The sequence below is a fragment of the Eublepharis macularius genome, chromosome 18, assembly GCF_028583425.1.
Source record: "Eublepharis macularius isolate TG4126 chromosome 18, MPM_Emac_v1.0, whole genome shotgun sequence".
Taxonomy (NCBI): Eukaryota; Metazoa; Chordata; class Lepidosauria; order Squamata; family Eublepharidae; genus Eublepharis; species Eublepharis macularius.
In genome coordinates this window covers 30,166,377-30,180,246 of record NC_072807.1, presented here as the reverse complement: position 1 = coordinate 30,180,246, position 13,870 = coordinate 30,166,377, and the positions used below count along the sequence as shown (strand labels likewise).

Sequence of the window (13,870 nt, the reverse complement as noted above, 5' to 3'; positions counted from 1 at the left end):
ATGTCCTCTTTCCTGCAGATATTAACAGCAAGACTTCTCTATTGACTTCCTCATTCCTTTCTGGTGGGTGCATTAGCAGGAAGGTAGCTTTGCTGCAGCTGTAAATTGTAGATTCATTTTGCCACCATCAGAAGGCGCATTTATTTTTGTGCAGGAACACAGTTTCTTTTAACTTATTTTCATATTGGAGTACAGGGTGGCTGTTAATAATTCAGTAAATCATTCATGACATTTTCTTTTTTGCCTGGCTTAAATGGTGAAAGTGTTAAGCAAGCTTGGGTTTGAAGCTGACTTAGTACTTTAATATAGAGACCCAATATAAAAGAGGGTTCCTCTTTCTGTGATTAGGAAATGAGTAACGACAAACAACAGCATTCATGACAGTTTATCTTCTCTCCACAGGTCTAGAATGAATCTGTAAATGTGGTATTGGGTCACTGCCATTTTCAGCATAAGTTAATTGAATCTAGCTTATCAGCTGTTGTTTAAAAAATGGAAAAGGTGGTCTGAAGCCAGAGGGAACTTCTCCTCCTCTTGTTCAGTTCCCATCAATTATGTTGGACAACCCTCTGGTAGATTCTGCCAACTTTTTCTGTATGCTGCCGTAAAATTGAAAATATGCAGGCTGTCTGGGTAGCTTGAGACAAATGATAAATGTAGCTTTTGAAATGTAAATCAAGCTTCTTTATAGAAGGATAATGAGCATTTCCCACAACTATTTATTATTCCTGAAATCATTGAGGCATCAGGTTAGGGACCGAGTGAAGATTTCTGGTGCTCTAGGCAAATGACTTCACCACCACCCCGTAGGGACGGTGTCACCACCCCAGGAGTGCAGAGAAACTGCCTCCACTTAGGTCACCGTCTCTGGGGCTGGGACTGTGGCTTCATACAGTGCCATACCTCCCCAAAGGAGTGGATTCAGAGGTAAAAACATCCCTGGAAAAGGGCCCTGCCCTCCTGAAGGAAGGGGGCCATCCCCCCTACAAGAGAGGGGGGGAGGAGCAGGCTCACTGCGGGCTGCTCACTGTGTTGGTGGTACCACTAGGGCTGCACTTGCCACAGCAGACCCTGATGCCACAGGTGGCCAGTGCAACAACAGGACTAGTTTTGACACCCCTCTGTCTCTGGCACCCTAGGCAATTGTCTAGATGCACCTAATGGACAGGCCGCCCTGCATCAGGTCCCACCACCCAAGAGTTCTTAAAGAAATTTGAAACTGTTGATTATATAACAAAAATATACAGTTTGTCATTAAAACTGGCTGCTCTCCAGAAGATAGGAAGGCAACTAACCTGCCATTAATTTTCAACAAAGGAAGCAACAAGGACCCACAAAATGAACAGTTTGCTAGCCAAACTCCTGCCTCAGTTAAATTGGTAGAGTGTATTGTTGAAACTAGAAATATGAAATATATAGAAGAACAAGCTTTACTGTGGAAGACTCATTATGACTTCAGCAATGAAGTGTCCTGCTGCACCAACCTTATGCAATTCTTTGCAAGTGTCATCCTAACATATAGGTAGGTAGTCATGCTGGTCTGTAGTAGAAGAGCAAGATTCAGGTCCAGTAGCACCTTCGAGATCAACTAGATTTCCAGGGTATGAACTTTCGAGAGTCAGAGCTCCTGGAGTTCCCAGAGCTCTGACTGTTGAAAGCTCATACTCTGGAAATCTAGTTGATCTCGAAGGTCTTACTAGACCCAAATCTTGCTCTCCTAACATATAGAGAGGATAATAGCGCTGTTATGCTCAGTGTAGGCTTGGATTTCTAAACAGGTTTTGACAGAGTTCTGCACTAAAGACTGAACCATCTGTTGTGTGGTTCAAATTTGTAGAAGGATTCAGGAGAACTGTGAATGGGCTGGCTTATATGTGGAGGTTTACCTAGTTTAAATCTGTTAGCAATGAAGATCAGTTTATTGGACTCTAGTGAGATTGCTCTTCTGTTTTTGTTTTTCCGTGTATGATGATAACCCACCTTGCTAAGAAATGCAGTGTCTTGTCTAGTTTTGCTGTAAATATCATTGGCTTCATATTTTAGCCAAAACTTGATAAACTTGCCAGTAAAGACAAGGGTGGGGTTCAGCTGAATTTTATTTGTCTAAGCTGATAAAAATAAAGGAAAACACTGCTAGCAAGGACACTTTAAAAATGAGAATGGAGATTGGAGAACACCCTAAGTCATAAATAATATCCTTTATCTAGCTTACAGTCTATTATGTATTTATCAAAACTGATGAGATTTTACTGCTGTGAAGGCAGAAATTGTCTACTTTATTTGCTGGCAAAGAGTGGGCAATCCTTCGGATATGACTAATGAACTAGAGGAGAGTGGGAGCGGGGAATGCAGGAGAAAGAAAGCTAGTACTAGATGGCTTTCAGCATTTTATCCTACTGTTGGTTGGGCTGCGAATCAGTATTCTGCTGGTTCAAATCCTGCTGTTGCCATCAGCTCAGTGGCACTTTGATGTTCCCATTGCCCCTCACTACAGGCTAAATGCAGGGCATTTGTCCTTTTCTGATACATTTTTCAGTAGGGTTTGAGAAGTTATTAGCATCCTGTGCATATACAAATCCCTCTTGATAACTCGCAGTGGATGATTTCTAGCTGTTTCTAGTGTCTCTGAGAGTCTGTTGCCTCAAGTGGGTCTTGTGATATGACTGTTTTGACAATCAATGTGGTCGGATGATCTTCCCATGTGATCTTAGATGCGATCATGAAGTGCCAGAAGAATCGTGCAGCCATTCATTTCCGTTCTTATTGTGGGACAGAATTCCATCTGTATTCTCCTTTTTGCTTGGTTGGATTCTGACAATATGTGCAACAGAGAAGGTGGTTGAAGAGATCAACCTTGTTCATCATTTTGCCTTGCTATCATGTGTTTTCTGGAAAAACATTTATTTAGTGGCATTTGGGAGCAATAGTTGTTTCTGTTGGAACTTAACAAGTTGACTTGTGGGAAATCTTCCCATGAGATTTCTTTGCAAGCATCTGTTGAACCTGTGAGATGATTCACAGGTCGGAAGAATCTTTTAACTACAGCTGCTGCTGGAACTGTGCTTTATTTATTACCTGCTTTTAAAAAATGCACCTTATGACTAGCGTGTTCTATTTTCATGTCAGGCAGTTCTGTTTTGCTTTCTGGAGCAGCTGCTGCTTTCTTATTTATTCTAGAGGTGACTAGATTTATGCCTTGCAAAGCATCCCTAATTCCTTTCCAGTTGCCATGTAAAGAAGACTTTTAAGAGCGATCTCTCTGGTCTAGATTTCAACAACATATCCTTGTGCATAGCTGCTGTGACGACATCCTAGAGCAACATCCTGCTTTTACATTTCCATGCAGGTTGTGCGTGGAGCCATATGTGCTGCTTTTTGCACGTCAGATGTAAATACATGAGCTGTTCCCTTGGGACAGGGCTGGCTGCCTCAGAATAAATGATAGCAAAGGATGCACATCTCAGTTGCCTTACAAAGATTTATTATAAAGATAATTCACTGTTCCTTCTTTTCCATCTGAAAGTCTGTGCTTCCAATAGAAACACAGAATATCAGGCCCCCATACTCAAGAGCTACAGCTTTCTGGTGTTAACAGGACATTGATATCCCTTAAATATCTCATGTGGAGGGCTTGGCTGACACTGGCAGTTTAGTTTCTATGGTAATCTATAATCTGGTTTCCCCTTCTTTTGGCTGCAAGGAGAAATGGTTGGTTTTGCTAGCTGTTTTTTTTGTGATAACTGTATAGCACTGACATGCACCGCTGAAAAATGATTTGGTCATCTTATTGACCAGGGTTCTCCCCACCAGAGTACCTCATGCATCCCCTAGAAGACCCAGAAAGAGATCTGCTGTAGGATGGATGGATGGATGGATGGATGGATGGATGGATGGATGGATGGATGGATGGATGGATGGATGGATGGATGGATGGATGGATGGATGGATGGATGGATGGATGGATGGATAGATAGATAGATAGATAGATAGATAGATAGATAGATAGATAGATAGATAGATAGATAGATAGATAGATAGATAGATAGATAGATAGATAGATAGATAGATAGATATTTTTTTAAAGCATATTCATACCAGGGAGTATTCATTACCCAGACATAGCTGTCATTAAAGAAAAGGTTAGCAACCCTTGTTGAATTCCTTGTAAATATTCAGTAGTGATCACCATGAGCAAAATTTTTCCAGTTGGTCTGCTTGGCTTTTTGTTTTTTTAGAAAGCTTTGGTCATAGGTCCTTTCTCATTCTCATTTGCATTTTAAACTTCTCATAGGAACAAAGCAACTTACAATATTTTTTAAAATTCCGGCACACAAGATTTCTTTGTTTGCATGCACATGCATACACAGTAAGGTTGCCAGGTTGGGAAATTCCTGGAGATTTGTGGGGTGAAGAGTGGAAAGGGCAGGGTTTGGGGAGGGGAGGGACCTCAGCAGGTTACAATGCCAGAGTCAACCCTCCAAAACAGCTAATTTTTTTTCCAGGGGAACTGATCTCTGTCATCTGGAGACCAGTTGTCATCCTGGCAAATCTCCAGCCACCACCTGGAGGCTGGCAACCCTAATACAAAGAAGCTTCATCATTCATGTACACTAAGGATGGGGGTAGGGTTGCCAGCCTCCAGGTGGTGGCTGGAGATCTCCCGGAATTACAAGTGATCTCCAGGTGACAGAGATCAGTTCACCTAGAGAAAATGGCTGCTTTGGAAGGGTAGACTCTATGAAGGGAGGCCCCTCCCTTCCCCAAACCCCACCCTTTCCAGGCTCCACCCCCAATATCTCCAGGAATTTCCCAGCCTGGACCTGGCAACCCTAGGTAGGGGAGTGCCTATGTACTGTACAAGAACCTCCTATCTGCAGAAAAAAAAGAACTGGAGAAGCATCAGTATGACCCTTCCAGTCTCCCTCCCCCCAATATTGCGAGGGTTGAGCATGTGAACTTCCCTAAAGGGAATGTTCCTGGTAGAAAAGGGAGACACATATGTACCTGGGACGAGAGCGTGAGAGAGGCTGCTGCTTGCTTCCTTTCCACCATCACAAAGAGCCGCTGGGTAGAAGAGGTAGTTCTTAGGATGGAGCACCAGCCACCCAAGGGGACTTCTTGACTGCCAGTACCACTGAGCAACAAGGATGCCTTCGTTTTAGTGGTGGACAGGGGCTGCCGTTTAGTCACTGAAAAGTAGTCCCAAGGCTTGGGAGAACTGTGATGCATGTTCATTCATTCCTCTTTCCCAGCAGTCTTTTTGACAGTAAAGGGGTGCGTTTGCCAGTCTTTGTTGGCAAAAGTATATTTATTATTGCTGTTTCTAATATGTAATATTATTCAGTATTAATAGTTCATACCTATTCGTTTTGTTTTCCAATTTAAGTTTCTTCCCTATCTCTTTTTATTGTGAGCTGTCTTGGGAGGGCAAAAGTTACCCAAACAAATGTCTCCCCTGCCCATAATCTTTTATGGGGTGGAATATTAACCCCCAACCAGCAGAAAGATCATGAACTCCTATGCAATGTTCACAAACCCTTTGTTTGTTTGCATGAAAAACACAAAATGAACGACTGTCCTTAGCTTCTGAAGTGAAAATTTTCTTTCATTGCTTTAGAAAAGGTGCATGGATTTTGGCAAGTATCCAACACAAAGAAATACACAAGGCTGAGGGCAGCTCCTTCCATGACCTCTCCATCACGGCTAGCATCAAGTGGTTGCCTTTGGCAGGTGGTAGAGATCACTCTGCTGCAGCTTATCAGACTCTTGACAATTTACAATACCCAGTGATTCAGGAGCACTCCCTCAGTTTTCAGATTCCCTCCCCAAGTGATTTTTCTTTTCTTTTTTAAATTATTACAATAGTTAGAAAACTATTGCAATCTCTTATGGCTTATATTAAAATAGTGTATGTAAGATTATCCGTATATATGCATGCATGTATAAAATTACACAGTTATTGTTCATATGCATGAAGTGTGGAAAAACAGGAAGCTCTGTGTGGCAGAGTCTATCTTGCCATCATAGGCAATGATTTTTCAAGCTAGCATAGAGAAGAGACTAGACTGGTTTATGGAATACTATGTCCAAGTGATTCTTGGTCCTCCTATTTGCCTGAAGCATGCCTAGCCAGTCATGCACATCTGCTTCAGAAGTTATTCTAAGAGTAATAAACTGTCTCAACGGGCCAGAAGTGCCTCCTTCAGATTGTAGGCACAGTGGTTCTTTCTCCCCACCCTCTTTCAGTGTCACTAAGATTCGATTGAATGAATGAGTTTATTTGCGGTCAGAGATTATTACAATGGCAATACATCCTTAATAGTCAATAGAATAATGAATTCCAGCATAAAAGTGTAGAAGGACATAGAAAAATACACTTGGCATTTTTTTAATTAGTTTTTAGTTTCAGCTTATTCTGCTAGCAGAGTTAATCAAAAATCTTACATTTTTTGGTTACATGATATATACCATCATTTCATTTAATCTCTACAAATTCCGTCATAATTATATTATTTTCCACTAAACTATTATCACTGTAAGTCTACTTTCTTTTAATTCTAGTACTTTTTTTCTTTCCTCATTCATTTAATTGTGTTTTGCTAACATACAGTTATATCCCTATGTTAGCATTTAAAATCTTAGAAGACATATTAAAATGTATATAGTTCTCTAGGAACAGAAGTGATTCTAATATTTAAAATATTGGTATTCAAATAGTTAAAATCGTAAAAAGAGCAGGACAGACTATGTATGACCATACTTCTTATTATGGAATTTAACCAAATGGAGACAGAATTTGGCTATTTGCCTGGAGGTAGTTGGATTTTCATCAATTAGGAGTTTCTCTAGGCAGGCCTTATTTGCCTCTGCAATTGCTCTGTCTAAGAGTGGGGAAATAAACTTGTCCCTATAGACTTGGAGTGAAAGAACATATGAATAAGTGAGTCCACTTCACCAATGGAACAACAGCAGCATCTATCCTCATATGAGATCTTCCTATATTTCCCTTCGATGACCATTGAGGGGATAACTTCACATCGGGCCAGGATGAGAGATTTGATTGCCTTTTAGAATCGCTGATGCATTGGCAGGCGTTTTGTAAGACTTCAGCATGTGCATTAGAAGGACAGAAACATTCTCTCAGGATTTCACGGGGGAAAATAAGGACATGCTTTTGAATTAACCACACTTATTCTTACACAGAGTATCACTACCCTTCAGTCACCCCCACCCCTGGCCTGCTGTACACTGTACTTACTCTACAAATGTCTATTCTGCTTTTGCTTTTGCAAGGAGGTGCTATAAGCAATCTAATCAGTATCTCCCCCTCCCCCATTTAAAAGAAAGAAATAATATTTAGTGAAATGTTTAATATGGTTGTACTTAGAATAGTTGCAATTCAAAATCAGTGGTATAACCATCCATATAGACCAGTAGGGGCGGGGAGGAAGGGAAACGTGTGTGAATCAAGATGCTTCTGCTTGCTAGGGTTGCCAGTTCTAGGTTGGGAAATTCCTGGAGGTCTGGGGATGGAGACTGGGGATGATGGAGTTTGGGGACTGGAGGGGTCTCTGCTGGGATGTGATGCCATAGAGTCTGCTCTCAGAAGCTGCCATTTTCTCCAGGGGATCTGATCTCTGTAGTCTGGAGATCAGTTGTAATTCCATGAAGTCTCCAGGCAACCCTTGGAGGTATTTATTTGGATCCTGTTTGTTTACCGTGACCCAAGTTACTTGCAACCCAAGGGCAAGCAATGTGAGGTGGGAACTTTGCATTGGTGTATGTAGGGGAAAGTTTTACCCTTTCCTGTTAGTGCTGCCCTGGTCCAACACCATGCCATCCTGTAGCTATTTTAGCCATTTACAGAGACATGGGGGCTCCTTATCAAAGATTTCTCAAGTCACTACAGCTTGCAGGAGAATGTGGATCAATGTGACAATTACAGTCTCCTAATTTCTCTCCCCCACCTCAATTCAATCTGAATCCTAACAGATAGAAAGCATGGCCTGTGATGTGCAAATCGTGGTTGCATGGAGACCCAGGTGTACAGTTAGTAGAAGTCATGCTGGTTTTTATCTCCAGCCACTGTGCCTTCTCACTGAAGCACACGGATTCTCTTGAAAGAACGGTGATGCTGCATCTGCACTGTGGCTAGGAAGCAGATTTTGCAGCGTCATGTTGTACTGTAAGAACAGTGTCGTTAGGGGAAAAAACACTTTCTCCCAGAGCTTGATCTAATAAGAGAAGTAACAGAAAGTGACCACAGTTGTGGAATATGGGCATTTTATCATAAGCTCGGCAGTAGTTCCCGGGCGGTGTGGGGGGCAGTTGCCCATGCCTGGAGGAAAGCAGAGATTGAAGTGTGGCATTGCTCATGTTTGGTTCTGTAGTCAGAGCTGAGATTCTCAGGAAGCTGGGCTCTGCAGCCGATACATTCTGTGGCTTGTCTGTGCTCCTGTAGAACTACAGCAAATACACCACCCTATCCATAAAGCAGCTATAAGATTAACAAAATTTGTGGTAGGGTATGAGCTTTTGTGAGTCACAGCTCACTTCTTCAGATACCTACCACAAATTTTATTAGTCTTATAGTTACTGCTACAGACAGATGAACGTGGCTACCCATCTTGATCTATCCATAAAGTGAAAGCAGAAGAGCCAAAATTAGGGCGGAGGCAGAGAAAGCTTTGAGCCCTTGGTCTCAGCTGTGGAGAAGGCCGTCATTGCCACCCAGTTCCTTCTCAGCAACTCCTGGCTCCCTCCCTCTTAGGGGGAGCTACAAGATCTTTATATATCCTGACGTGGACTGTTTAGGGCTTTAGAGTTCACAGCCCTTCTGTACTCTGAGGCAAATAGGCAGCCATTGTAACTTCTATTACTGGCAAAATATGTTCCTATAATCCCCCCCCCCAATTGCATAAATTTGTCTATTCAAGGAAGTTAGTGGGTACATGATTTGAAGGAAAAGAGTAAATCCTTGTTTGTCAGCTGCATACTAAATTTCCAGTTAGTCCGCTTTGTCAGTTGTTCTAAAGAATGTGGCTATAATACTTCCAGACTAGCATCTTCAAAAGATGATAACATCAAAGGTTCCATCTTTATCTTGGACACGTTAGCTTAGAATCCTAAACTTCAGTGCTTGGAGGCAAGTTCCACTTAAATAATTTTTTCACGTAGAAACGATGCAACTGACTTCCTAACAGATGCGTGCTTAAGGCGTCGCGTTTACTCGACTTTTAACCCCGGGCAGCAGGATTTACAGGATTTACAACGCGTAATTTATGACTTCTTTGCTTCATTAGTCCTAGAGATGTAAGGGGTCACAGGTCATGTAGGCCAAGCCACCATTGTCCAAAGTTGGACTGGTCTGCTGTCACCTCCTCCCCCACCCCATGCCACAGTGTGCTGCCAAGTAGATACATTACTGCAATTTGTTCACGTAAGGTAACAAACTATGTTTTACAGGTAGGCCAAAGGTTATTTATGTTTAATTAAAAAAGCGATTGACACAAGCCCTTTGGGGACAGTGAGGTTGCCAGGCCATGCTTAGAAGTTACAAGATGTGGCAATTATGACTGATTGCTATGGATTACGCTGAAGCTATGCTATTAATAATGAACAGTTGCCCTTAGGAGCTTTTGTGCCATATGTTTAATTTGGAGGGGGGATACATTTGTATGTAATAGTAAAGTGATACAAAACCGAATTATTCAAGAAGGCTTTTTACTCAGATAGGAGGGTTGTATTGTAAGGAGGGGGTCTCAGATGCTTCGCTAATGAGTTAGGGATCATAGACATCACCACTATGTTGCCTTACATATTATCTGTTGCTTTAAATATGTACTCCTATGTACTACCTGTGCTTCATGTTTATGTCAGCCCTAGAATTGCTTATGTTCTGTTTCAACATTTCTTCAACCCTGTATTGAATTCTTGCTAAGGCTATGTCTTTGTAAATTTGTGTTTATTTACCCTATAGCATTGTTTATGGAAATGTCCTTGATAATTCGCCTTGAGTCTGTGTAATTCACCTTGAGTCTCAGTGAGAAACACGACTATGAATGACATAATAATAAATAATTATGGCAGGAGTTTATTTTAGAATATTTCAAGAAGCACACTTGATTTTACTCTTACCCTTTTATTCCACTCCTCCTCCAAGGCACAAGGGGAAGATGGGTTCTGTCTCCCTCCATTTTAAGGTTGACAGCAAGCGATTGGCCACAGTATTCTCTTTGAACTTCATGAAGCTGGTCTCCCAGGTCCTACTCAAGTGCTCTGACTTGTACACCTCACTGGCTTTCCTAAATCAGGAGCAGAGCAGAACTTGAGACTCCAGCAGGCTCTTGGCTGCAGGCTCAGCCTTGCTGCCTGATGAAACAGAAGGCAGCATCAAGCTGGGGAGAGGGGTGGAAAAAGCTATGTTGCGTAGAGGACCCCTCATTGGGTTGGGGAGCAGATACAGGAGTTGATAGCCCTGGAATGCCATGGGAAAAACCATATTCGCCCTAATTACAATTGCCCACCTGAGCTGGCAGCTGGCAGTAATGAAGCTTGAGCGATCTCTTTGCCATCAGTGTAAAGATCCATAGAGAGCAGGCAGAGAAGAGTATGAAATTAATGAAACCAAAGAGTGTAAAATTCTCCTGACAGTAGAACTGAAGAGTCACTGGAGGTAAAGAATAGAAAAGTTAAAGAGGACTGGGCAGTGAAGTTCCAACAAAAAATTTGAGGGATTGTTACCTTCTTATATTTATGTATTTAGAATATTTATATCCCTTACCTTTTCCTGACACAATCAGGACCTGATGAAATTCATATACTTACAGTACTGTTTGCAGCATCTTTGTTAAATTGAAGAATTTGTGAAGAATTTATATTGATTACTCCTGCCTTTCTCCTTGTCCAGAAGCCACCAAGACATACTTGTGGATATTAAATAATTCCCATTGAGTTCAGTAGTGTTCAGGACTTAAATCTAATTTCAGTTGTCTTTATATGAATAATAATTAACATTTCTTCATCTGAAATTTAGCAGTTAATATGATCTTGCTAGTTTTTTTTAAAAACATTTGCGGTATGTTGCTATGTTGGAAATCAAATTCAGTTTGTTAGCTGATATGTGAATCTGTCTAGGTTAAGGCTTGTGAGATTTTAAATAGGTAGTATTATTGTTGTTATTATTTCATTTATAGATTATGAGTATGATAAAAAACCTTCTAGTCAATCGGTAAGGTATTGTGTTGCAGTATATTGTTTTATGTTCAACTTCACTGAAAGGTGAAAATAATTGCTCGTCATATTACCACCACCCCATCTTGGGATGGCTGAAAACTGGGAAATACGGTGATTTGTGCAGGGTATGCTATCAATTATACCTGTTGTCTTAATATAAATTGTGAAAATCCAGAAAAATAGTTCAACTTCCGTTTTCTTTTGCAGTACGCAAGGATTTGGATCCCTGATCCAGAAGTAGTCTGGAAGTCAGCAGAACTTCTGAAAGATTATAAACAAGGAGACAAAGTCCTCCATCTTAAACTTGAGGATGGCAAGGTAATGGGATGTCTTGGGTCAAACACCTAATTGTTCAGCACTGATTGAAATTGCTGTACTGTGATACTAGCATGCTTTTAAGTATTGCTGTTGTCCTGGTTCCTCCCAGATTTACAAGCTTGTCATTACTTTGGTGTTGGGGGAATCCCTGTTGCATCAAGTTTGTTTTTCCTTTCTCTCTCTCTCTCTCTGTTGTCTTATTGCTGAGGCAACTAGGATGCAGTGCTGTGATTGGCTGCTCACAGCTCTCCTGCTCCTTTGCCCCTGCTGTCCACTGTCTGGGGCCCATCGCCCACAGTAGAGTTCCGAGCATGTACTGGGTTGTATGGATGCCCAGTGGTGTATGCACTTTTTAATCATATAGTAGTACAGATGATGATTGTGTGTGTGTGTGCGTCTTTTGGTTTCAACTTTTCTAGGCTTAGAGCAAATTAACTGCATGTAGAACGTATTTCTTGAAATGAATTGAAATGTATATAATTTAATTTTCAGGATCTTGAATATAAGCTTGATCCTAAAACCAAGCAGCTCCCACCCTTGCGAAACCCAGACATACTTGTGGGCGAAAATGACCTGACTGCGCTCAGCTATCTCCACGAACCTGCTGTTCTCCATAACCTCAAAGTTCGATTTATAGACTCAAAACTCATTTACACATATTGTGGTAAGCATGGAACCCAGCTTCTGGACAGCTATAGAACTATGAAGATGCCATGTGAATTTTTTTCAGATAGTCCATTCGATGTGTGACTTTGAAAATTCACTATTAGTTAGCAAGTACTTACTTATTCTTAAAAAAAATTACAAACTAGAATTTCTCAGCTGTTGATCACTGAACTTTTTCAACTATATACACAGTTATTCTTGTTCCACACTGCTTAATGTTTATCATTTTAAAGAGATCTTTATACCCCGCTATTCTCTTCAGTAGGGAACCAATCAGCATCAGTCTCTCCTCCTCTTCCCTTTTATCCTCACAACAACCTTGTGAGGTAGGTTAAGCCAAGAGAGAGTGAGTGGCTCAAGCAAGCTTCCATGGCAGAACAGGAATATAAACCTGAGTGTCCCAGTTCTTAGGTCAGCACTCTAACCACCTAGGTCGCCACGCTAGCCATCTTAACTGAATAGGCCACCTTGCAAGAAGTCACCTTTTAAAAACTCCAGAGTTGTGCAGCACCCACTTGGAAGATGAACAGATTTTCTGTGGCATAAGCTTTTGAGGCCTGGAGCTCACTGTGTCAGATTCATGACTTGTTATCCTCATTTGGCAGAATAAATGCAATTGAGGATAACGCTTCACATGTCTGATGCACAAAGTCTTATGCTATGATAAATCTTGTTGGTCTCACAGGACTCCTTGTCTTTATTGCAACAATCAGATCAACCCAGTAACCTCCAAGGTTAAAAATGAAGTTGAGGTCCATAAAGGTTGACTTTCATCATTCATTACTGGAATGCTGGAACGTGTGCTTGTTTTAATACATACCTGTATTCATGCAATGTAATGATACCCCCTGTATAAAACTGATGTGAAACACTAAGCTACAGTTTATAAGGAAAAATTGACCCATCTTCTCTTACTCTGGAGCCCAAGAGATATTTATCATCCTAGGAAATAAAAACATTGTAGTGCTCCTAACCTATTGAGTAATAAAATTGAAGTATTTGCCTTTTGATTTGGTTGAGTGTAATTAGATTTAGCCTTTTGTATTTAATGAGGTAACAACAGTACTTTAACAAGTGACATAATTTGGAAAATGTTTCTTTGGCTGTAAATAAAACCACTTGCGTATGTACCTATTTTCACTGGAACCATTTCAAGAGACGCTGGAGAGCTGTCTTTCCCTCCCTCTTTGTGTATCTCAGAGTTCCAATTGTTTATCTCGCCGCCCCCCCCCCACTCCCCGGAAAGATGGCAAGCACACCTGTTCACTTGGGGATGTTTCTCTTGCAGTGGAGAAACAAACATTCATTTCCCAGGTGAATTCTGCATGGTATCTAGCCACCTGAGCTGTAGCGACTTCCTTGTTTTAGATCAATCATTTCTATGTAGTTAATTGCACCTATAAACACACCAACAGGGAGGATGGCTAATAAAAGTTAGTGAGGGGTCTCCACAGCTGACAGAAAAAGTTGGATAAGTTCATATGGGAGCAGGCAGTCCTTAAGCTATGCTGCCCCTGTGCTGTATGTGGCTTTAAAAGTTAATACCAGCACCTTGAACTGGGCACAGAAGCAAATTGGAAGTCAGTGTAGATTGAGCAAGACTGGAGTGAGATGGTTCGCTAAAGACCCACTGAAGTCAGCATTCCGGCTG

The 13,870-nt window shown here is 41.3% G+C and overlaps 1 protein-coding gene across 1 annotated transcript in view; it reads left to right on the top strand.

Moving 5' to 3' along the window:
* Positions 1-13,870, top strand: part of MYO5A (myosin VA) — a 104,951-nt gene that overhangs the window by 15,954 nt on the left and 75,127 nt on the right. The window contains exons 2-3 of the mRNA XM_055002517.1: positions 11,443-11,553; positions 12,046-12,217. Coding sequence (XP_054858492.1) covers positions 11,443-11,553; positions 12,046-12,217 — 283 coding nt within the window. The remainder of the gene's footprint in view (positions 1-11,442; positions 11,554-12,045; positions 12,218-13,870) is intronic.